The following is a 24,029-nucleotide window of genomic DNA, read 5'->3' as shown; positions in this document are numbered from 1 at the left end:
TTTAACAGGTGTTTCTTGTGCCACATCAACATGAATGACATAAATTAATCATCAGTTTTAGTCCATAGATATTCATCTGTTTATTCCTTATTTTGAAACTACATCAAGTTAATGAATTTTGTTCTGAAATAGAAGTTGGAATTTCACTAAATATTTTATCTCAAGAACGTGCAAAATATCAAAAAGGAGAGACTACACAGAACTCGAACTCATGTATAATTGGGTTATGTGGGATTGTCTAAAAACACATCTTAATAATCATTTATAAATATTACTCCAATTCTGTGCTAATAAATATTACTGATAGTGTGATATCAAGTCAACGAAAAGGCAGGTATTGCAGTACCTGTACTTGGGACAATCCCTCTGAGAAGCGGAGTATCCTCCAAGGCATATGTAAATGACAGAGGTGGGTAAGCGACTGCATTAACAAAGATCTTCACATTGACCCTCCCAGCTGTCCCTGCTGGGGTGCGGCAGTAAACTTCAGCGGAGTTGATAGAAATAATTTGACAAGGGTCATCCCCAACAGTGACTGTGGTATTGCCTGGATAGAAGCCATTTCCTGTGATCACCAAAGGTGTTCCACCACCAATGCTTCCAGAAGTTGGGGTGACAGATGCTACTGCGGGACTGCTGACAGTAAGGTTTCCCAGAGCCAAGCCTTTAGTTGCCACCACAACACTAAGAGAATGAAGTCCAGCTGGGAGAGGAGTCACAAGAACAGTGATGTTATTGTCATTAACATCTATTGCTTTGAACTGTTGGCTTCCAATGAAAACAGCAATGTCCTCCAAGATAGTGCCAAAACCTTCTCCTTCAATAAGAACTTCTACAGATTCTTTGATAGAGTTTGGGACGATTCTCGTTATAAAGGGAGTGATGCTTTCTGAATAAGAAAAGCTGCAGTTCCCCTGACACTTGGCAGGCACTCCATGTATTAGAAGATCTACCGTCATGAGCTGCTGGGGAGCAGGTGATGTTTCACATTCAATGGCTGTATAACTTACTGATAGAACCTTACATGGAAAATGACCCATAAGGACTTCCACACCTGCAGAAGGAACTGCAAACCCGGAGCCTTTTATGGTCACTTTGGTCATTCCTGTGGTTGATCCTGCATTTGGCAACACCATGTTGATGTTTGGCAAAAGTACAAATCGTCTATCAAGTTCATCGGACAGTGTGTTGATAGCAGTGCCCAGGTTGTAGACAGTTAATGTGACAATTTCCCTGATGCCAACATCCATTGAGTTTTGAGGGTCAATATGACACAAAATGGAATTGTTACTACTTTCTTCTACAACACAGGGGTAGCTACCGATTGTAACCTGAAAGCAAAATGAATATGAAAACAAGTCAATACCTTATTCTACTATGAACTTAAATTTTGTATTAGCACAACTAAATTAAAAAAATTAAGGGGGTGGCCCAGTGGCGCAGTGGTTAAGTGGCCACATTCCGCTTCCGCGGCCTGGGGTTTGCCGGTTCGGATCCCGGGTGTGGAGATGGTACCGCTTGGTAAATGTCATGCTGTGGTAGGCATCCCACGCATCAAGTAGAGGAAGATGGGCATGATGTTAGCTCAGGGCCAGTCTTCCTCAGCAAAAAGAGGAGGATTGGCAGATGTTAGCTCAGGGCTAATCTTCCTCGAAAAAGAAAAAATTTAATCATGTGCAAATTTTTTAATTCATAAAATTAATTTTGGGGGCTAATTAGGGCATCTCATGGATTACCTTAAAATTAAATTATGATTGTACACGAATGTTTATAGCTACATATTCATAACAGCCAAAAAAGTGAAAACAACTCAAATATCCATCAACTTATGAGTGGATAAAATGTGTATACCATACAATGGAATATTATTCAGCCATAAAAGAAATGAAGTGCTTATATATGGTACAAGATGGATGAACCTTGAAAATATTATGCTTAGCCAATAAAGCCGGTCACAAATGACCACAAATTGTATAATTCTACTTATAACAAATGCCCAGAATATGCAAATCCACAGAGAAAAAAAAGCTGATTAGTGGTTGTCCAGGGCTGGGAGGGATGGGGGGCTTGGCGGTGATGTCTAAGGGTTGTGGGCTCTTTTTTGGGGTAATGAACATAGTCTGAAATTGACTTGATGATGGATGCACAACTCTGTGAATGTACTAAAAGCTACTGAATTGTGCATGGGTGAATTGCATGGTATGTGAATTATATATCAATAAAATCGTTAGAAATTAAATTATGAGGTTATGGATGAAACACCCTCCTTTTATTGAGAATACGGAAATAAAAAGGAGATCTTTTCTTACCTTATTAGCACATGCAAGACTACTGAAGCCCCGTCCAGTAATCGTTATTAATTCATTTACTGTTCCAGCAGATGGACTAATGTTGGTTATAAATGGTGAAAAACAACTTGAAAGCTCAAAGAGCAATCTTTCTCCATTTTTAACCCCAGTATTGTTCAGGCCACACAGGGGTTCTGTTGCTAGGCACCCCGCCGCAGAGCTTGCCAAGTGCAAATTCTCAGGTCCTCCTTTAGACAAAAGAACTGCCTGTAAGTCATGGATAATATTCTAAAACGGGAACTGTTTTCAGACGGCATTACTCTTTATTTTGATGATGGTGGTTTATATTCCAGTAAAATTCTAACAACAAAATGGGCTCAAGCAGTACAAATTTAAAAGAAAGACCTGAACAAAGATGGTACAGTAAAGAGAGAAGAGTGAATATAAAATTAATTTATTTGTCAATTTGTCTAACGCAAGATTGCATGGGGAAAATAAAATAATATCATCTCACATTTTAATATATTCCGGGGCATGTACACATTGTCAGAAATTTTTCAGATTACATATCATTTGAGGCACACAAGGACTCTGGGAGACTGGCAGGACAATATTAACAATATTAACAAGATCCTTTTTTACGGAATAAATTGCAGCCTCAGAGCAGTTCAGACAGACTCAAGGGAATGTGGCTAGTAGGAGACAGAACCAGCGTTAGACCCAGGCATCTGCCTTTTATTTTAGGAAGTTCACATAAACCCTGGGTCACCTGAAAACAGTGTTTCCATCTTTAACTCTCTTACCCTGAGCATATGTGGCTTCGGTGCTACCCACAAACAGGTGCAGGGGAATGTGCCTGGTTTCAGCTGGTAAAACGTTAATGACTCCTTGGAGAAAAATGGATTGAGCTTCATCAACATACCCGCTGCTATAATAATGGATTCCAGGTGAGGTAAATTGGTAAGAAAATGAACCTGCCATAAAATAAGATCGTACATAATAAATACAAGCAATTAATGCATCTTTGAAAAGAAATTTGAAATGATCACTCAGATACACACAGAGATGACAGGTTTCTTATTTTTAATGTGTGTGTGATATTGTGAGACAGGAAGTCATAAGGAAATGACGCATTGGCTATAAAAGAGCTATCGCGTATAAAGAAATTACATTCTGGGAAGACAAGATCCAGCATTAATTTTTCTAGAGAACCATGTCAAGTCTGCTATAACTTACCACATTTTAAAGAAAAACTCAACATGCAGTAAAAAAATAAACAATACTTGGTTTGTGGTCATGAGTAAAAAGCTCAAACTGCTACATGAATAGAACCAAACAGGCAGTCTAAAAGGCACACTTTCCACTGAGTTGTCCTGGAGAAATACTGATTTTTTGTGTGTGTGTTTGAGGAAGATTGGCCCTGAGCTAACATCTGTTGCCAATCTTCCTCTTTTTGCTTGAGGAAGGTTGTTGCTGAGCTGACATCTGTGCCAATCTTCCTTTATTTTACGTGGGATGCTGCCACAGCATGGCTTGACCGGCAGTGCTAGGTCTGCGTCCAGGTCCACCTCCGGGTCCACATCCCGGATGCAAACCTATGAACCCCAGGCCACCGACGAAGAGTGCGTGAACTTAACCTCTATGCCACTGGGCTGGCCCCAAGAGAAATATTGATTTTAAAGCAAGTTCATTACTTGCTGCCAGAGTAGTATGATTAAAATACATATTTCAATATTCTTTGTATCTTCTTGTTTCAATAGATTTTTTTCAATTGGTTGATTATTCCAAAATGAATAAAGATGTTTCTGATATCAGAACTCATCTCAGATGTATAAAATACCTTGTTTACATTCATTTATGATATTTTATGTTTGCAATATTTTTATAACAGCAATAAAATGCCAGCTAAATTATTTTGTGTATTGGTATGTATTATTTATGTAAAAGTATTTTAAATCTAAACAACATGACTTTTATTTTAGCCAGGAAAAAGAAGCATGATGCAAAACTCAACAAAGTAGAAACAAACCTGATGTAGATTTTTCTCTTCCATTTGTAAATCCTTTGCCATCATAAATTACACTTCCAGGACTGGAGACAGAGAAAACTCTATATCCTATTCCCCTAAGAAACGGCTGTGCTTGCCAACGCCATGTCACTGTGTCTCCCACAGAAACATTTAAGACTGATGGTGACCAGGCATAACCTAATCCATGTACTGGGAGCAAGAATTGAGTCATACGTTAAAAGAAAAAAGGCAAGGGAGTAAAAATTCTTAACAATTATCTTTGAAAATACTGCATTTTTATATAGCCACTAGTGAAAAAGTCTTTTAAATAACATTGTAAAACTTTTATGTGCATAATTTAAACACATAACAAAATAGAGATAATGAAAAGTAAGATAAGGAGAAGCTAAGGGAAAAAAACAAACCACACAACTCCAAAACTGATGATCAAGAGACAATTTGGAAAGAATCAGAAAGCCAATAAACAAGTTGTTCAGAAATATCACATGGAATATTTTTTTAAAGCTATAATCAATTCTTTAAACAATTTTTCTCAGGCATAGAGACACCAAAAATCTATATAATTTCAATTTGAATACTCATTTAGAAATCTATACAAAACTACAGTAATTCAGGAAATTTTGTACTGCAATAAAACCAAATGGCAATTCCTGAACTTGAAAATTTTAAAGTCTAGCCTTTTAAACTCAAGTCCACCACGATTCACTCTGTATGTAGCCCCCTATGTCAAGGGGATACTATTGACAAATTATAGAAAGAAATAACAATATGTATTCTCTGAATACTTTTAAGTACAGCATAACTAAAACTCAAACTAATTCCAAGGTAAAGTGCTTCCATTATTTACAATATATAGATGCTGGCAGATACCTGAATCTTCTCCATTGTTGGTAATCCTGAATACATTTCCTGTTGAATGAAGAATACATTTTATGACATTTTCTGATGATGATGTCACATTGCAAGGGAAGGACCCTAGAAAGAATAAAGATGGGGAAAAAAACGTGTTCTCAAATATGTTTTGTGAAATACAAAGATGAAGTGTAATTAATCAACAGTCAAGGCTCTACAAAAGCTCCACATTACATAGTAAGATTTTTGGTACTTTTTCTCATACTAATCATGCTTGAGTACTGATTACTTTTCGAACAGAGACCTCCCCTTTATAAAGTGTTCTACACACATTAAATACATAATAATTATTTATCGAAATCAAAAGCAGTTATTCAGTTTCTCTTTGCCACCTTAATCAAATACACTTAACCTTTCATACGCTAATAGAAAAAGCTTCCATGACTGAGAGTATTTGTGTAATAACTCAGCATGTATAGCACATCCTTTAACGTGAGAAAAATGATGACAGCCCTCTTGTGAGGGTGAGACTCTTACCCAAGAGCACCGTGTTCTCATTTGGTATCGTGCTAAACCCCAAACCCACTACAGTGATTTCAGTTCCACCGTATAAGGAGCCTCTCTGTGGAAACATGTTGGTCACTTCCAAAATATACTGTATAGAAGCATTTAACTTGTCTCTGCAAAAGAAAAATTAATAGGTGTTTCAATGAGCTTTCCATGGGGTTGTGTTGCTAAACTCTTATTAGAATATGATTCATCTAAGAAGAGGAAGTAATTGAGTATGTAAGTAGACATTACTTTTTCAAACTAGATAACCTGATAATTATCATGACCTCAATTTGGTTGGATGGTATATTGATAATAGTTTTTTCCTAGCTGTGAATATTAGATTTCTGAAGATCTTATGGCAGAAGAATTTGAGATGGAATATCTTAAAATATTATGGGAAAAATATGGTGTGAGAATTTAGGTCACAAATAATACGTGAAATCCTTTAAAATGTTTTATATAATCATTAAAGTAAAGCATAAAACAGCACTATCTATAAAAAAGATTAGCAATAAAATTCCATATATTTTATATAAGTAACAAAAGTTTTGCGTAATTTATTTGAATTTATTGTTCTATCTTTGTTGGAAGCTTGTCGTGATCTCTCTTCCCACTATTTCAGTGAGAGGGTTTTTAATTTATTTTGCTTTGTTACAGACGATGTGTCTGCTAGAAAGCCATCGAAATGTACAATGCTTTTCTGACCTGACACACAGAGTCGACTCCCATATTCCAGCTCCCATGAACTCAAATTGAGTCTTTGTGTTAATTTTTATTTAACTTCCTCAGCATAATTGAATTGGTATTTCTTAAACTGTCACCCAAATACCCAGTTTTGTATGGTGTCAATTCTGCCCATTATATTGTAATGCTAAAGGACCAGCCAACAGCTCTTCTAGAACCCATGAGAGCTCTCCCCTGTGAATCTAAGAGGGGGTGTAGTCTAAGGTTTATGTTTGCTGGTGTTCATCTTCCTTTCACCTCCCACAAGATTTTGCTTCATCTCTCCTTCCACTCTGACATCAGCTTTCTTGCTTTTTTTAATCCCTAAATTGCAGTTTCCTCTTTCTCTAAGTATTCTAAACCAGTAACTTCCTTATGTCAGAACTAAAATTTTACCAGTTAACAAATAGCTTCGGAGAAGAAAATACTAAACACTTACGTAAAAGAAACTTAGAGTTGGAGAAGGATTCTCTCCATTCTCTCCTTCTGACAGCCAGCTCCTACCCATTTCTTGCCTTAAAGTATCACTTTTCAGGGAACTCTTCCCTGTGCCTCAGGAAAAGTCAGCTGTCTCTATTATATGCTCTTACAGCACCTGGTACCTCTTATTCATATTTATAATTAAGTTATTATTGTAATCTACTGTTTGAAATCTGCCTCCCCAACAAAATTGTGAGCATCATTAACAGCGGGGGACGTGTTCCTCTCATTCTCCACTATAAGTTCAGCACCGAGCAAGTACCTGCCTCCTAGTAACTGCTTGATAAGTATTTCCAGGCATGAATGATAATCACGTGACATATACATAAACCTAGTTCCACAGAAAATCTTACAACCTAATCTGAATGGTATTGGTCTCAGAACTGAGCAACATATTGCACTTTATGACACATCCTCAGAGCCTTTTGCAAAAGAAGATGTAGAAAGGCAAAGAAAGCAATGGAATATTATAAGGCTAATGACTATTTCTTTTCCTATCCCAATACTATTAGCCTCATGTGTTCCACAACTCCATGAAGTTTATGTTCATTGCCATACCTTGTTGATGCAAAACCCCAGTTTCTGACTTCTACGTAGATATTATGTTTTCCAGGAGACAACTCAGGCAAAAGGCATCTAATATCTGTGAAGTTCCAGTGAAGAACCTGGCAGGGTTTTCCTCCAACAGACACCTCTACATTTTGTGTGAGTTCATTTCCAAAGTTATAACCCTTAATTGTTAAATTAACTTCTCCTATTATTTTAAAAGAAAAAAACGTTTTACAAAAAGGTTCAACTTATTATCCAGTGTGAAATTTTCATATTAAGTAAACTAACTCATCTCTTATCTTTCACTGGATTTAGGAAATCCTGAGACTTTTAGAGGCAATAGAAAAATCAGTGAAAGAGCTGGTAACTGCCACGTGGAGATAAAATTCATGTTTGTTTCACAGGGCAAAAAGGTGGCAAAGTACTTTTCTAAAGACTTAATATTTTTATCCTACTGCACATGTTCAAAGTGAAATAATAAACAGACCAATCAATGGTTAACTCGTGACTGGTTTCACTTTAACAGAACTGCAGGAGAAACTACGCTTCAAAAATCTTTCTAGGTGTGGTTTCTATATATGAAGAATTTCTTACCTAGTACTGTCCGTAGTTTTGGACTAAAATCAGTGATAACTGGAGTCTGTAAACAATTATAACTATAAGCATCCTTTGCCGTGGCGTGGAATCCATTGGTAATAACTGAAATATCAACTGTACCCTCAATTCTCTGAAAAAGGGGGAAAATAAAACAATTATAAAATATTAAATGTTGAGATACAGAAGTTCAATGGCTAAAAACAATTAGTCAAAATAAACTTCTGAAGTTTCTTTGTTTCAAAATCAGGAATGAGAGTCACTTTTCAGATATTTAGAAAGTTGTGGTGTCAAATATCAGTTACATGTTTGAATTCTTTAGATAAAGGTATAGAATATAGTGGTTTTGTCGGTCTTTATGATCAATTTAAATGCATCTATATTATTAGATTCCTGAGGGCTCTGCAATATAGTTGAGATGCTCTAGACAATTACCTCTAATTGATAAAGTATAAGATACTAAACATTTTGACGTTTTTCTCTTAAAATAGACTCAAATATGGGGCTGGCCCCGTGGCCAAGTAGTTAAGTTTGCGCACTCCGCTGCAGGCGGCCCAGTGTTTCGTTGGTTTGAATCCTGGGCACGGACATGGCACTGCTCATCAAGCCACGCTGAGGCAGCGTCCCACATGCCACAACTAGAAGGACCCACAACAAAGAATATACAACTATGTACCGGGGGGCTTTGGGGAGAAAAAGGAAAAAATAAAATCTTAAAAAAATATATTAAAAAAAAAATAGACTCAAATATACTTTTTATTCCTCTTCACCGACAAATCACATTATTTATCTTTTGCTGACCTAGTTCCAGAATCCAAGACTAACACTTGGACTCCTAAGAAAAATATTTAGTACTTCGCTGGTATAGCATCTATACAATTCCCAATTAGGAAAATCAGTTTTTCCAGTATCTAGTATATACTTAATGCACACCCAGTGTTTCACTGAATGACATAATTTAAACAAAGTAAGTTTCAATTGACCGTATCCCCGAGACTCTCACCTCATTCTATCATTCAGTCCAACACACATTCAAATTCACTTTTCCTACAGATTGCACTTACACAATACCCACACTTAGGTTGCAGTTTTTTAAAATTAGTGACTGGATTCATCATCCTCTTGTACATAATAAGCAAACTAAAGTCTTGGTTTAAACTTAAACACTATTTTTTAAAAATAAAGAACAATGATTGGTCCTAAGATGCAATATTCCATGGGGAACTTCACATTGTTTTTGTTTTTTTTGTCAACAAACTGAAACTTTAACACATTTAAAATATATATTCCTTCTTAAAAGCTAAAAATGTCTAGATTTGCTTCCCTGAATTTTTGAGACTATTTATTAGTACTGAATGTTTTTCATCCCTAGATTTACCTGGTCAGCTCCCATTCTCCTTCAAGCTCTAATAGGATATCAACTTTTCTGTGAAATTTTCTGACTCCTCATTGTATTTTATCTTTACTTTGTATCTACTTTTATTATTTCAAAGGAACACACTGTTTAATACTGATTTATGTGTCTGTCTTCCTTAATGATGTTATGTATCTAGAATGCAGAGATAACCTTTTGTATTTGGATCTTAGAAGAAAGATGTTGAAGACATAACAAAGAGTGTAACTGAAATGTTGCAATTTCTAGGTAAATATGTGATATGTTTAACCCTCTACTGAGATGTTCTTTAATTCATACGATTTCAGATTTTTCAAAAAATGACTGAAATCAGATGTCTTACTTTTGGTGTTCTGCAGGTTATCTTATTCAAATCCCCTTCAATCACAATGCAGGTTTCATCTCCAACTAATACTTTAGAATTTTCATTAAAGCCAAATCCAGATAGAGTCAGAAGAGTACCTCCTTCATACAGGAAAAAGAAACAAACAAACAAACCCAACAACAACAGATCAAACATAACAAAAAAACTTTGGCAATAATGTAACTCATCATTTAAGAATTGTCTAGTCATCCAAGAGATGGGTTGGCAAACAGATGCAGGACCAGACTTGAGAGGTACCCAATCACTACCACATGCCTGAGCCTGAGCTCTGAAGTCTGGAGCCATAAAGGAGCTGGGCTAAGTGATTTAATGAAATAACATAGATTTGCAACCAACATTTGCTTTGGGGCATTACTAGCAGAAACTGCTATCTTCCATAGTGCCGTCTTCATCATAAAGAGAATTTATGCTGTTTCTATTTGCTCAGCCATTCCATGGGTGGAAAATGAGAGTGAATTAGGACTCTTACAAAAGCCTAAATTTTAATACTTCTAACTAAAAGCAAAACTAAGAAAAATTCTCCCCAAAATGAGAACTTAAAATAAAAACACAAAACACACCAAAAAGTTCAAGGCCAAAGCACAAAATCCAAAACTAAGCATGGTAAAACAAACAAACAAAAACCACAAAGGAAATGAAGCAGAACAGGGAAAATAAGTTATTTTCTTTCCGTCTTCTGCTCAGCCTTCCTTTCCCCGATTTGTACCCAGAACTTTTCTGGGTCAAGTAGCTCCATTGAGACTGTGGTTACAAATGGAGCAGCTGGTAAGCAGAATAATAACTAATAAATCTTTTCTTGACATAATTGATGAGCTTGTTATAGAAACATGTAAAAATTGATGATATTAATTCATTAACCTAAGATGTAAGGGTAAGCAGTCTCCCTGACTTGTGCTTCATAAGAAACAAAAGAATTAGTCAGCTATTTAATCACTGCGCCTTCTAAAAGGGGAGTCTCCTTTGTTTGATATGAAGGAAGTTTGTGTTCCTCTCCCTTCATCTTGTTCTAGAAACAGTACAATGAAATGATGGGAATGTTTACCATTTTCTTTGTTTAGAACAATTAACTATTACCTGCCAGGCTTCCAGAAGCAGGCCAGATGTGTGAGATCTGACTCTGATAAATGAAGTGGAATACTTCGCCCTCTACATTCTGTGCTAGTCCAACATCAGCTATGGACACGGCTACTCGGAACCGTCCAGCACTTCCAGGCAGAATCTGGCACTTGATCTCATTTTCTTATGATAAGGAGAGAAGAGAATGATAAAGCAAATGTTTTTGTGAGATAAAATTACTGAAATTTTATATTTGCAAATATAAACCTTGGCCTTCATTTTATACTCCAAGCAATTTACCTAAGGAAAACTACTCATATATTAATGGGAGAAAAATCTTTACAAACTGTCTGATGTTATGTATCAGATATGCCTAAAAAAGAGTTAAGTAAACCAACAATGAAAGCAAACTAAACAATTTGCTCCTGATAGCTACTGTGGCAAAAAAAAAAAAAAAAAAAAAGCTACTGTAATAATAATTAAAAAATTTTTATCTGTAAAATCAATTATATGAATAATTCTAAAAATTTTGGTCCAAGATATCGTTTATGAGCTAAACTGAGTAAAATATTTGATTTCATCAAGACAGGTAATCAAAACCTAAACAAAAACATATTCTTCACTGCATTTAGAACAGTGTATGTGCATTTATAATACAGGTTCAATATTGACTTAAATCTCAAGAATGCATGGAAGATCTAAATTAAAAACAACTTAAATGATATGGAAGATGGATTTGCTTATGTAATTCCAATCTGTTAAAATTAAGGAAAACACCTACGATTATGAAAGATAATTTTTAAGGAAATAAGTAATTACGGGTCTCACTTTTTCAAGAGTAGAAAATGTGAATGATTTTGAAATTTTATGTTAATGGATAGAGGTTCTGTTGGACCAAAAGTTAGGGAAGATGGCCATGTCCTTTTGTTGCATGACTAATGTGGCACTGTATTAAAGCATGGGCAGAGGGGACCATGGAATACCAGAGTGGCAGTTTATATATTTCTGTCACAGAGACACATCAAAGAAGGAAACTTTCATGTAATCATTTTATAAGGGAAACTGTTATGGGATAAAGACACTACACAACACTTTCACAACAGTGAAAAAATTAGTCTGTGGTCATAACCAAAGATTTAAAAGATAAGGTATTTATCCAGAGGAGTTTGCCAATTTCATGACCCCAAAGGTACTCATTATTATAATACTTCTTTTTTATTCCACTTTCTCTTAGAGAACAACAATTTTTTAAAGGACCTACCATCCACAGAAAGAAGAGAGCAACCTACTGGTCCAACTGAGACTGACACAGCTGAACTGGGAGAAAATCCAGAGCCCGATATGGTTAGAACAGTGCTCTCTTCATAGGACCCTGAAAATATGTTTAAATAACAATATTAAAATGAGAAAAACATAGAAGCTGTTGTTACAAAATCAGATATTTCTCAGAGAAAAATAGGCTTATCTTATGAAGGATATAAACAATGAGCCTACAAGCAAGTAGGGGAAAAAAGACACATTTATTTAGTGATGGCATTTTTTTCCTTCGAATTACTCTACATTACTTCATATTTTAAATCTGTGTTGAAGGAGATTAAAGGAAAGAGTTACCTGACTGAAAGTACAGAATACTTAATGTTTTTCCATTTACTCTTAAAATGTTTAGATTTGATCCATAAATGATATGGTCGCACTACTTATATAACATCACACGCAACAGCGATTCCACATAGATTTAAATAGCTAAGAATGAAAAACAAACCTCTAAAATTTTAGAAGAAAACAATCAAATATCTTAATAACTTTAATGTAGAGATGGATTTCTTAAATAAGATACAAAAAGCCATGGTTAACCACAAAGGAAAAGGCACACAAATTAGAATAAATAAAAAATATTTATTAGAATAAAATAATGTTTTAAATGTTTCCCTTAACAAGATACTAAAACAAAACACAAGTGATACACTGGGAGAAGACATGTGCAAAGGATGGGTAAACATAATAAATAATACACAGCTACAAGTCTAAAGACAAAAAAGACAATCCCATAAATAGATAAAGGGTGTTAAGCAATTTGCAGAAGAAATAAGTTAAATGTCCCAGAAACATACTAGAAGATGCTCACATGCATTACTAATCAGGGAACAGACAAATTAAAACAAGAATAACTTCTTTCACCCATCAGTTGACCAAAATTAGGAAGCTGATACATCAAGTATCGGCAAGGATGTGGGAATACAGTGCTCTTATGCTGCTCTAAGTACAGCCACTTTGGAGAGCAATTTGGTCATCTAATAAACTGAAGACACACATACTCAATTATTATCCAGCAATCCCACATCTGGGAACACACCCTAAAGGAGCTCTGGCATGTATACAACAGGAGATTTGTACAACAAAGCTCAGTACACAGTCACGTGTGAAAACAAAAAATTGTAAACAATCTAAATGTCCATCAATAGAGGAACAATAAATTGATGTATTCATGAAGTATTTTAAAGTGATGAGTTAGATATGCATAAAACCATATAAATATTTCTCAAAATGAATGCTGAATGACAAAAGTTGCAAATGATATTTACATTGTAATATCTCATTCCCTTGTAAACTTACAAAAAAAGTGGCAAAATTACCATATGCGTGTGTTATATACGAAAGGTATTAAAAATGGCATGAAAGAATACACATAAAATTAATTATTGTGGACCGGCCCAGTGGCACAGTGGTTAAGTGCGCACGTTCCGATTCGTCAGCCCGGGGTTTGCAGGTTCGGATCCCGGGTGCGGACATGGCACCACTGAGCACGCCATGCTGTAGTAGGCGTCCCACATACAAAGTAGAGGAAGATGGGCACGGATGTTAGCTCAGGGCCAGTCTTCCTCAGCAAAAGAGGAGGATTGGCAGCAGTTAGCTCAGGGCTAATCTTCCTCAAAAAAAAAAAAAATTAATTATTGTGATTGCCTCTGGGGAGGTTTTTAGGGACTAAGATCAGGAATGGTGCTTAAAGAGGACTTGAGCTGTTCTTATAATATTTACTTTATTAAATTGATGATTGGAAATAAATATAACAAAATGTTAACTGCTGTTAATTTTCAGTGAAGGGAATATGGGGGTTTTTAACAACATTATTTATACTTAGCTTTTCATTATTTGTAAATTTATCAAATTGTGGCAAAAGGCAATTCAGGTTGCTAATTATTTTGAGTAAAAAATAAGTTTTTCAGAAAGTCATATAAAAGTGAAAATTCATTACAAAACACAAGGATGGATGCAAAAATAAGGAGACCAAAGGACTGTAATTAAATTAATGTTCGTTAAGTCCTTAATTCTTAAGAGCTTTGACCCCATGTAACATGAATTATCCCAAAGTTGATATCATTACCGTAAAAAAAGTCTGAGGAGTATATTCTTTCAAAAAATACGCACTATTTTTAAAATTTCTTTTTTTCTTTTTGCTGATATATCAATAGCAGGTGAATTTTCATACTAACCACCAAGACTAAATATGTGATTATAATATCTGACCTTATCTTTCTGACTGAAATAAGCCCCTCCTTACAATCCTTAGTCTTACTGTTTATTTCAGTCCTTGGGAGTTCAGACATGAAGAGTAATCACATGTTTTAAAGCAACAACATGCTATGAAGATATGGCATAATGTGTCTCCTGTAGACTGAGTCCTTAACAATAATTTTTTTTATCACTTTTTCTCAAATCTAGGACTTAATTATTTCCTTTTACTAGGCCGCAGCTGTCTTAATAGCCTTTGGTACTAAATCCCCTAGAAGACGTGGTCTCATGTGATTAAAGGTTCCTTTTAATACCCTAGCTAGCGGAGTTGAGCAAAAATGCCTCAATATCGGAGTGAAATTTTAGAGACTCATTCTAACTTGGTGAAACTGGAGAAGTAGAAGACTAGTGAGTTCGACTTCAACAGCAATTATTTTTTCCAAAATAATAACTCATGCTCCTTCCATAGCTTTCTGATCTGATTTTTTCCCACTATGTAGAACTGTCTGCATGACGCTGTTGGTGAAACTAGCATATATATTAAAAAAATCATGATCAGAGTTTACATTTTTGCTAGTTGTCTTCCACCTCATACTCCAAGTTGAAAAGCAAAAGGTTACCTTGAGAAGGGCTTGTGGCCGAGACTAGGGGAGTAGTCATGAGATCCCATGTGAAGCCACAGTCCCCTGAACATTTAGCTGGAATTCCATTGACATAGACTTGAACCTGCAAAGAAAGAGAGAGAGAGAGAGCAGGGGGGACGTGGCTGAGGAGAATATGCATACGATTTAGAACAGGGGATGGAATTTTGTTTGGTTGCTTGTTGGTTTACAAAAATTAGTTTATTCTATTTATACTTCTTTTGCTTTGACATTTCATTCATTCATTCACTCATTCATTCATTTGGCAAACGTACCCATTATGTATCAGGCACAGTTATAAATGGTAGAATATAGGAATACAACATTAAGCAAACAGATGACACCCCTACTGTCACTCAGTTTGTATTCTTGTGGGGGTGGGACATGGAGTTGCATAAGACTATAAAATTTAAAGAAAAAGTAAGTGCCTATTATGCCATTGTGATGATTAGTGCTATGATGGAAAATAAAGGTTATTCTTGGGAAAGTCACCTAAACTTACACTTTAATTCCCTTATCATTAAAGCATTAACATTAATATTACTTCGCAGAGTTACCATAAAAAATAAATGAAAGAATATATTTTCAAATTCTAACAAGCAGTAGCAGAACTTAAAAGTCTATTCTTTTCTCATAAGGAAGATAACTTTCCCAAAAGTCATAAAATAATATTACTGAGTTTATCAACTGTTAACACAGATATTTACATAAAAATAAAGATGTCATCCCTCCTGTTTTATGGGCCTTTAATGTATTACAAACTAGTTATACATTTAAAATTATATTAAACATCACGAGGAAAGTTTCAAAAATACCTGCGGCTGTTGGTTGGGTGTACGAAGCAGGTCTCCAATTATGCGTCGTCTGAATAAACCACCTTCCTTTATCCTCATTACTGTCATGTTAGCCTTTTCTCCAATAATGTTGGAATCATTAACCTATTTTCACGCAAAATTATTTTACTAGAAAAGCTATGATAAATATGATCACACTAGTTTTTATTTTTAAGGTTAAGCATAGTTGAAAGTGAATAAAAGCCCAAGGATGAAAGAAAAATTCAAAACCATTTTAGTCACATTTTTTGCAAAAGGAATCTCTTCAAAAATGACCATAATCTACCCAAGAAAAAAAATGCTAAAATCATTGCATTATCGTATATTCCATCAATTACAACTTGAATTAAATGCCTAAAGTTAACTTGAATTTTTAGAATAAAATATGTCTTAAGGAAAATGAATTTACTAAGTTTGATTTTCTCAAAATGTTCTATGCTTTTTCTGAATATGACCTCTTTGATAAATGACTGTTGAATAATTGAAAAATTTAGTCCTCTTTCCACCTGAAAGCCAACTTTTCTCCTTTAGCATTTTTCAGCTCTGACTAGCCTGGTTTTTCATCCGCTCGTGGAATTATATTTTCTGCCAATGGAAAAAATGAAACTAAATCAAATCAATATGCACAACTTGGTCATTCCAAATCCCTCTGCCAATATGGTACCCTTCTAATGTATACAGCGGTTGGCAAAGAGATAGGAGTCTCCATGCTGGGCCTTGTGTGAGCCAAAGTGATGAGGAGCAGAAATGATGAATAAGCAGAGGAGACTGGTCAGAAAAGAGAGAAGGCAGTAGATGCACAGACACCAGCAGAAATGTCAAGAGGAAGACCAGTCACCAGAGCTGTCTCTGGTGAGGAATTTTCTAATTCTGATTCCAGGCCACGTGTTTTCTTAAAATAGCTCCCACATCTTTATGACTGTAACTATTTTGCACATCCATACAGCCTATATACAGTATATCTTATTCTATCTTTATGTCCATTTTTTTGGCCTCCTCTCTCCCCTCCCCCTCCTCTTTTTTTCCCAAAATGGTTCCCAATAAGCAGAGTCTGTATTTTTTCCACTATATGTCATGGACATCTTTCCAGGTGAATATATGTGGATCTACACGTGGCTGCATGATATTCACGCTACAGTTGTGTCATTTTAACAACCGTTCTTCTACCGATGGGGATTAAGGTTTCTAGGTTTTTACTATTACAAGTAATGCTGCAGTGACTACCTTTGTGCCTATATAATTTCATGTTTGTATTATTTCAGTAGTATAGAGTTATATAGTTGAGATTGCTGACTCATAGGTTTCTATATTTAGACACTAAATTACCCTCAAAAAAGGTTATATTAATTTACTTTCTGACAGCCCATGAGAGAGACTGTTTCCTCACACTCTGATCATCACTAGAAAGCATCTTCTTTTTAATGTTTGACGATCTGAGCCCCCAGTCTCTTCTAGACTCCTCTCCTTCACATACTCTGGGCCTGACTCCTCTCTCCTGCTCCCTTCCACGCTCTAATTAAGAAAAGGTAATTAGATGAGAGCTTAAGTTGGTTTGACTCCCTTATGAACTTGAAAAGATCGTCTTTAAAACCAGAAAAGCATCCAGGGCCCCAGAATACAGCCCTAGAATACAGTGGCAGAATGTTAGACAGTGAGGCTGATTATGCTTGGCCCCCCCCTTAACATATGCTCAGATTTAGTTCTGAGACTGGTTCTGCCTATGCTCCTCCTGCCCCTGTTCTAATATACACATTCCTGGACTTTTTCTATAGCGGATAGGGAATAAAGTACCAACAGCTATTCTCCATGAAAGAGAACATTTGGTCAACATAATGTAGAACAATCTTCTCCTCAATTTCCTTTTTTAAGATGTTTATAGTCTACAGTTTGCATTTTTAAAATATATACACAGTCTCCAATTCTTTTTGGAATGAGGCAGAGTGCACGCAACACATAGAAGAAAATGGAAACCAAGCCAAATAAGGGAACCTGTAGAAGATTCTGCTTTCCACATGTGCTTCTCCACTTGATGCTCCATGAGTATCCAGCACAGGTTCCCTCTCGTGTAACTGAGATTTGTCCCACTTCTTCCAGACTCTGCAGAGCAAACTGTAAATCTGCAGCTGACACAGCAGCGGGGAGACCTGCACTCACAGAAGGATGGCAAAGAGGGACAGCAGAAGTCAACAATTCACAAATCAATTTCATCCTTGGAATACATGAAATATGTATTATATACTATCACTTGTAAACCAACTGTCCTCCTCAAATATAGCAAGAATGAAATCTGCATCTTAAGTATGCTGAGAATTTATATATTTCTTGGAAACAAAAATTACAAGAGTAATATAGCTCAGACTATAAATTGGCTCAAATTCTTTTTTTTAAAATGTAAATTAACTTTATAGATTACCTGTAAGGCACAGATAGAAAAGAGAAACAAACTTTGGGAATGTAACCTGGTATACATGGCATGGCAAGTGAAGAAAACGTTAAAATGTCATTTGTTCTGGATAATTTGGCTTAACATTACTGCCATAACCTCAACTACATAAATTATGTAGAGAAATCATATTTGAAGGAAATACACCAAAATGTTTATTTTGTTTGTCTAGATCAGCACTGTCCAATTGATTATATACCAATGTTCTGAACCTTTTCCATGTACCTTTGAGAATATGTCCATAAGCTTGAATGTCAAAGCTGCCACTTAGAGGTGGAGATGCTGCTTGAATTCTTTGAATACGAATCTTTGACTCCCCTGGCCAATTATTTCCTCTGTAAACAGACTCATTCTCTGTCTCATTTGTGATTATCTAATTTCCAAAACAAATATTGATAAAATGATTAAACATAACAATGGCTAACATGATTTTCATTTCACCATGGTACAAGCGTGTGACATGACATAAATGAGCCTTAGGTATTCAAGATTCTTCAGAACCCTAAGAAGAGTCACATAAATCAACACAGGCCATACCTATATAGACGCAATAATGAGGCCAAAGTCAACTCAGTCATCTGTGCAGCAATCAGCTAGAACCACAGTAATACCTCATTAATTCAGAGTGTACTCTCCACCGCTCAAGGAGCAAATATTTATTGAGCAAGCATTCTGTTCAAGGTACAGTGCTAATCACTGCGGGGAGGCCAAGAAACATGAGATGTCGTCTTGGCTATCAAAAAACTCAAAACCTCTTTGGATAAATAACATGGGGACTTTAAAATTTAACTAGCAATATAAGGAAGTAAATGATCAGTACAATGATTGATCCAGACTCAGGAAATATCTGTCTATTGTTGAGTGCCAATCAGTTGACAAAAGCAACACGTGCTATAAAAATTCATAGATTGTAACTCTAATAGTGAAAATAATATTCTCCAGCTTCTGATCCCTCACGGTTGTTACTTAATCTTGTGGAATTTAAAATTATAAGTCCCATTGCCCACAGAAATGAGTAAACATAAGTGTTAAAAGACATATGCAAGAATGTTCATAGCAACTTTTCTCATAATAGCCCTAAAATGGAAATAATGCAAAAGATAAATTATGGTATATTCACACCATGGAACACTGTACTGCAAAGAAAAAGAATGAACTACAGCTACATGCAACACATGAATCTCACAATATCGAATAAAAAAAGCTAGATGCAAAAGAGTACATACTGTATTATTCATTGATTTGAAGACTGAAAACAAGCAAAACTGATTAATGCTGGTAGAAGTCAAAAAAGTGGTTATCTAGGGGTGAGGAGTAAGTAATCTAATGATAAGGAGAAGGCACAAGGAAGCCTCTAGGGAGCTAATGATTTTCTTTATCTTGATCTGAGTAGTGATTACATGAGTGCATTTACTTTGTAAAACTTCCCAGAGTTCAGTAAAGTTACAAGACATAAAATCAACATACAAAAACGAATCATATTTCTATATACAAATAACAAGCATGTGGAAACCAAAATTTACTCAAGATTATTTACAATTGCTTCAAAGAAAATACTTACATATAATACTTACATATAAATCTAACAAAACATGTACTGGATCTCACCTGAAAATTGCAAAATGCTGATGAAAGTAATCAAAGAAGACCTAAATATGCTGATAAAAGAAAGCAAAGAAGACCTAAATAAATGGAGAGACATACCGTATTCATGGATTGGAAGACTCAACATGATAAAGGTGTCTCAATTCTCTCCAAAACAATCTATAGATTTAATGCAATTCTTATCAAAATATCAGCAAGATTTGTGTAGACATAAACAAGCTTATTCCAAAATTTATATGAAAATACACAGGACCTGGAATGGCTAAAACAACTTTTCACAAGAATAATAAAGTAAGAGGAATCACTCTACCCAATGTTAAGGCTTACTATCTAGTTACAGTAATCAAGAGATTGGTATTGATATTGGTGGAAGGATTGACACGCAGAGTAAAGGAACAGAGTAAAGCATCCAGAAATATATCTACACAAATATGCCAACTGATTTTTGACAAAGGTGCAAAAGCAATTTAGTGGAGGAAGGATACCTTTTGAATAAATGATGCTGGAGCAATTAGAGCCATAAGCAAACAAATGAACTTCAACCTAAAACTTCACATCTTATAGAAAAAAATCAACTCAAAATGGATCATGCTCTTAAATGTAAAATGTACAGCTATAAAACCTTCAGAAAAAAATAGAAAAATATTCAGGACTTAGGGTTAAGTGAAGAGTTCTTAGACCTAAAAACAAAAGCACCATTCATTAAAGGAAAAAAATTGATAAATTGGATCTCATCAAAATGAAAAACTTTTGCTCTGTGAAAGACCTTATGAATAAGATGAAAAAGCAAGGTACAGACTGAGAGAAAATATCTGACATAGGACTTATATATAGAATATATAAAGAACTTTAAAAACTCAACAATAAGAAACCGCAATTAGAAAATGGGCAAAAGACACAAAGAAACATTTCATAGAAGAGGATATATGAGTGTTCAACATCTTTAACCACTAGGGAAAACAAATTAACACCAAAATGAGCTATCAGTGCATATACTATCAGAATGGCTAAAATAAAAAATAGTGGTAATGCCGATGCTGGCAAATTTGTGCAGAAAACGAATTGCTCATACATTGCTGGTGGGAATGTAAAATGGCACAGCCACTTTGGAAAAGAATATAGTAGTTTCTTACAGAACTATACATGTGCTTACCATATGACCCCATAATTGCACTGTTGGGCAGTTAACCTGAGAAAATGGAAATTTGTCACAGGAAAATGTTCATAGCAGCTTTATTCATACTAGCCAAAAGCTGGAAACAGCTCAAACGTCCTTCAATGAGTAGGTGGTTAAATAAACTGGTGCATCCATACCATTTAATACTACTCAGCAATCAAAATGAACAAACTATTGATATACACAACTCAAGGGAATCATGCTCAGTGAAAAAAGCCAATCTCAAAAGGCTACATACTGGTACAATCATATAAGGTCTGATTCCATTTACATAATGTTGTTGAAGATGTAGAAATGGACTAGTGATTGCCAGATATAAGGGACCACGAGAGGGAGGCAGCTGTAATATAAAAGGGTGGCACGAGGGATCCTTGTGATGGAACTGTTCTGTAGTGTTCAGATGAATCTATGCATGTGATAAAACTGTATAGAAGTGCACATATTCACACATACACACAAATAAAACAAAAGGATGTAGAACTGGTACATTCAATGTCAACTCCAGCTTGTTCTGTTAAGCTATTGGGGAAAAATGGGTGAAGGGTAAAGGGATATTTCTGTATTATTTCTTACAACTGCATATGGATCTACAATTATCTCAAAGTTACAGTTTTTAAAACAATTCATTGATCTGCACATTTAACATACGTGCACATTACTGCATGTATCTTTCATCTGAATTTTTTCTAAAATGGTCACAAAAGTATATGTTCCATATTCTCCAATTTAACCAGGGGTAAATAACTAATGTTCGATGATACAATTACCAGTTTTAATGAGGAATCTTGAAAAATGGGCGGCTATTCACACAGACGCTTTGACAACACAAAGCCCTGACTTAGTTATTACATTTTGTTAAAGAGCTAAGAGGAAAAGACTGAACAGTATTTATAAGACATTCATCTTGAATATATTAAGATTAAAACATCAGGCCAAAATAGGGTAAAGGCAATTTCTGTGGAATACTTATAGTTTTTCAGTATTTTTAATCATAAAATCATTTAGCTAGAAAATGTTCTTTCTGAGACTGCAGCTACAATATTTATTTATTATTTAAGCCTTAGTCTTTAGATTAATATACTTGTTTTTGGTTTGTTGTAGAAAATTATTATTTTTGTTGGATATTAAATTTTAAAACATTCAGCATATTTGTAATATTTAATACTGATCTTATAAATAAGCAGTCAAAAAATTGTTCAGATCCTTTTAGAATTATGGAAAACTATCTCTTTCCTCCCTGTAACAATTCTGATACAAGCAAAAAAAATGGTGTTTATGACAGAAACAACTTAAAAACATAATGAAGAATCTCAAATTTTCTTTCAATAATCTCTGTTAAAGGATCTTTATTGGAAGAGCCTACAACTGTTCTTTTTAAGTCAACATAGAAAATTCTATTTAAATCTGATTTCTCTGTTTTTCCCCACAGATATTTATCTTGAAGATTTTGTTTTAATGCTTAAAGTGAATTTTCAGGCTCAGGTTCAATGTCTCTAAATCTTCATTTGTCCTTAAAATACTGTCTTGTCCCATCAAAAGATATTTAATCTGCATGTCAGCTGTTTGTAAAAATTTAAAAGAAAGTTTTCTAGATAGAAGCTAATGCTCCCTAAGTTAAAAATAGTAACATGTAAAATTCAAGGCTTACCTCCCCAAAGCTCACAGCCATCATGGGTATATTGTAACTGCAGTTATATGAAGTCATGGTGACAGAATATTGGTTAGTCATACTTGATCCATTCATTTTGGTCTGATTCACCTGAAAGTGCTTTAAAAATATTCCTTTATTTGCTAAAGCTGGAAGTCTTCTCTTTGGCATTTCTAAAGAACATAAAGTAAATGGGAAATAAAATCGTATAGTTTCTGCTGCTACAAAGAAACTCATCAAATCATATCCACATGTCATGGAATGAGCTATTTAATTTTAGATAGAAGACCTTACGGCAAGTAGTTTGTGGCACTTAGTAAACTTTCATTTCTAACATAGAAAGCTTTAAAGTCTTTTGACATATGAGCATCATCAAAGAAAATATTTAAAAGTCCCAAGCCCTGAGTTCCAGGTAGCCTTCTGTGAATTAGCTCTGTCTGCTCTAGGGTCCCTGAATGTGGTGCTCACTAGGTTGTGGGCTCCATGAGGGCAGGACCAGGATTGTGTTGTTCACTGCTTTTTGTTAAGTACCTGACACAGTGCCTGGCACACAGTAGGTGGTAATGAATGTTGTTTAACAAACTACAACATTTATCCCACCACAAATCAGCTGTCTTATACATGTGCCCCATTAATCACAATGTAGGTCTGGTGATGGTGGATTCAAAAGGAGTGACTCTAAAGTAGCAACATTTAATTTTTTACCAGCTGACTCATGACCTTGCACTTGAAAACAGTTCCAAGGAAAGGATTCCAAAACTCCCCTGAAAAATGTGAATACTTTTTAAGGTGACTGTTTGGAATTAGGTTGATTTTTTAAAGGTCACAGTTTAATTTTAAGTATTTTATTATCAAAGCTCATATGCATGTCTACTAACACGAATAGAAAAACAATGCTAAGACTACCAGAAATAAACTCTTCATTTATAGCATTGTTAGTTATTGCTATTAAATCCATTGAAAGATTCAACTCAATCTTGCTAAACAGATGTCAGTGACAATAGATACTTTTTAGGAATATATCTCTATCTTGGTAGTTGAGTTCTCAAAACCCCAACAAAGGACAATGAAAATGTTTGCCATGGTTTATATATCTGTGAACAGAATCCAGGACGATAAAAGCTTAATCTTGCTATACTGATAAAGTTTACATTGAGGATGCACTATTCTTAGAATAATCACCTTGCCCTATTCATTAGAATATTCATTAATATTCATTAAAAATAACATGATTTAAATAACAATATTATTGAGATAAAAGAATGACATAA

At 35.0% G+C, this 24,029-nt stretch overlaps 1 protein-coding gene across 4 annotated transcripts in view; it reads right to left on the bottom strand.

The window, feature by feature from the left end:
• The window catches only part of PKHD1L1 (PKHD1 like 1), a 150,870-nt gene that overhangs the window by 79,614 nt on the left and 47,227 nt on the right, over positions 1–24,029 (bottom strand). For all 4 annotated transcript variants that reach the window (XM_070481489.1, XM_070481487.1, XM_070481486.1 and 1 more), the window contains exons 23-38: positions 22,759–22,931; positions 18,554–18,701; positions 17,875–18,029; positions 15,868–15,990; positions 15,032–15,137; positions 12,163–12,273; positions 10,920–11,084; positions 9,804–9,925; positions 8,068–8,200; positions 7,483–7,678; positions 5,707–5,849; positions 5,188–5,292; positions 4,318–4,506; positions 3,092–3,262; positions 2,310–2,536; positions 347–1,331 (exon numbers count right to left, since the gene is read on the bottom strand). In XM_070481489.1, coding sequence (XP_070337590.1) covers positions 347–1,331; positions 2,310–2,536; positions 3,092–3,262; positions 4,318–4,506; positions 5,188–5,292; positions 5,707–5,849; positions 7,483–7,678; positions 8,068–8,200; positions 9,804–9,925; positions 10,920–11,084; positions 12,163–12,273; positions 15,032–15,137; positions 15,868–15,990; positions 17,875–18,029; positions 18,554–18,701; positions 22,759–22,931 — 3,252 coding nt within the window. The remainder of the gene's footprint in view (positions 1–346; positions 1,332–2,309; positions 2,537–3,091; positions 3,263–4,317; positions 4,507–5,187; positions 5,293–5,706; positions 5,850–7,482; positions 7,679–8,067; positions 8,201–9,803; positions 9,926–10,919; positions 11,085–12,162; positions 12,274–15,031; positions 15,138–15,867; positions 15,991–17,874; positions 18,030–18,553; positions 18,702–22,758; positions 22,932–24,029) is intronic.

The sequence above is a fragment of the Equus asinus genome, chromosome 12 (assembly GCF_041296235.1).
Source record: "Equus asinus isolate D_3611 breed Donkey chromosome 12, EquAss-T2T_v2, whole genome shotgun sequence".
NCBI classification, from domain to species: domain Eukaryota; kingdom Metazoa; phylum Chordata; class Mammalia; order Perissodactyla; family Equidae; genus Equus; species Equus asinus.
This window is presented reverse-complemented; position numbering and strand designations above follow the sequence as displayed.